The sequence below is a fragment of the Chionomys nivalis genome, chromosome 2, assembly GCF_950005125.1.
Source record: "Chionomys nivalis chromosome 2, mChiNiv1.1, whole genome shotgun sequence".
In the NCBI taxonomy this organism is placed as follows: Eukaryota; Metazoa; Chordata; class Mammalia; order Rodentia; family Cricetidae; genus Chionomys; species Chionomys nivalis.
This window is the reverse complement of record NC_080087.1, coordinates 2,238,274-2,240,218: the sequence shown is the minus strand read 5'-3', so window position 1 is coordinate 2,240,218 and position 1,945 is coordinate 2,238,274. Positions and strand designations below refer to the sequence as shown.

At 37.9% G+C, this 1,945-nt stretch overlaps 1 protein-coding gene across 1 annotated transcript; it reads left to right on the top strand.

Moving 5' to 3' along the window:
• The first annotated feature begins 593 nt into the window (after nt 1–593).
• LOC130869821 (olfactory receptor 1038) lies at nt 594–1,553 on the top strand. Its single transcript, XM_057762271.1, has one exon. It carries the CDS (start codon nt 594–596, stop codon nt 1,551–1,553), a length of 960 nt encoding a protein of 319 aa, XP_057618254.1.
• The last annotated feature ends 392 nt before the right edge of the window (nt 1,554–1,945 follow it).

The window sequence follows — 1,945 nt, the reverse complement described above, 5'->3', positions numbered from 1 at the left end:
CTCTCTATGTATGAAATTTTTGAAGAGTACAATTTTAAAATATGCAATGTTTGCAAATTTCTGATGAAATTTTTCTTAGTTTCTATAGAATAAATTATTTACTCTCCAAATGAAGGAGGAAAAAATAAAATAAATACCTATGTAATATATACAATTATATTGACATATTATATGCAAAATTCTCTTGGTATATCTTCTATATGTTTTATCAGGAAAGTATAGAATTAAAATTAGAGACTGTAAATATAATTCTACTTGCATATTATGTATTTTTTTGTTGTGTTCCTTTTAAATGTTTAAAAACAAATTGACAACAATTTTATGGTCAGTTTCCCCACATATTTTATAACATTATGTTTTATTTAATGATCATTTCCATTATTTTTAAAAATAAAAAGCATTATAATTTGAAGGACAGGAGTATGGAATGACTCCTGTCCTTCAAATTATAATGAAGAACACTCATTAAAGTATGTGTTTGCTGCCAGGGTGACATTTTACAAAGCAGGAACACACGGGCATCCTTTCTCCCAGGACTGACTGGGGCACTAAGAAATTGTGTTTTTATTCTTCCACACTATCTTCCAGAATCAATGGCTGAAGTCAACATCTCCTGTGTCACCGTGTTTATTCTCAAGGGGATCACAGACCGGCCAGAACTTCAAGCCCCATGTTTTGTGATGTTTTTAACAATCTATCTGGTCACGGTCCTAGGCAACCTCGGGTTGATTGTTGTAATCAGGATTGATTCTAGACTCCACACACCCATGTATTTCTTCCTCAGTCACCTGGCCTTTGTTGACCTCTGTTACTCCTCCGCCATCACACCGAAGATGATGGTGAACTTTGTTGTGGAGCAGAACACCATCCCCTTCCATGCTTGTGCTACACAGCTGGGCTGTTTCCTTACCTTCATGATCACGGAGTGCTTTCTTCTGGCCTCTATGGCTTATGATCGCTACGTTGCCATTTGCAGCCCACTGCATTATTCCACACTGATGTCTAAGAGAGTGTGCATTCAGTTAGTGGCAGTCCCTTATGTGTACAGCTTCCTAGTTGCCCTTTTCCACACAATCATCACCTTTCGCTTGACCTACTGTGGGCCTAATATAATCAACCACTTCTACTGTGATGATCTCCCACTCTTAGCTCTGTCCTGCTCAGACACTCACCTGAAAGAAATTCTCATCTTTGCTTTTGCGGGCTTTGATATGATCTGCTCTTCTTCCATAGTTCTCACCTCCTACCTCTTTATCATTGCTGCCATCCTGAGAATCCGCTCTAACCAGGGGCGACGCAAGGCCATTTCCACTTGCGGCTCCCACATGGTGGCTGTTACTATTTTCTATGGCACACTCATCTTCATGTATCTACAGCCCAAATCAAACCATTCCCTGGACACAGACAAAATGGCTTCAGTGTTTTACACAGTAGTTATCCCCATGTTGAACCCCCTCATCTATAGCCTAAGAAATAAAGAGGTGAAAGAAGCCTCTAAGAAAGCTTTAGATAAAGGATATGAAACCTTAAAAATATTAAAATTAAGAAAATAATAGCAGCATGCTCTATTATATATGAGTAGGAAAATAAATCAAACTTTCAATTGTAATTCTTTCCCATGTAGTTTAAAATGTCTTTGTTACTTCAACAGACTTAGACATTTTTTTGTGATGATCCAACTAGATCATGGGAAATACATTTTCCTGATAGACAGGGTGGAGCATAAGTATAATCCCAACACTTAAGAGACAAATGCAAGAAGAACATAATTTTGAAACCAGCCCAGTCAGCATAGTGAAACCAAGAATCAATCCAACCAACCACCACCAACAAAAAATGACACTGCCCCAGTTATTAAAAGTCTGGACAGACAAGCAAAGTCACATGCACATGTTCAAATTATACTCTACCCAGTGAACACAGGTGTGTGTTACAAGTAGAGGAG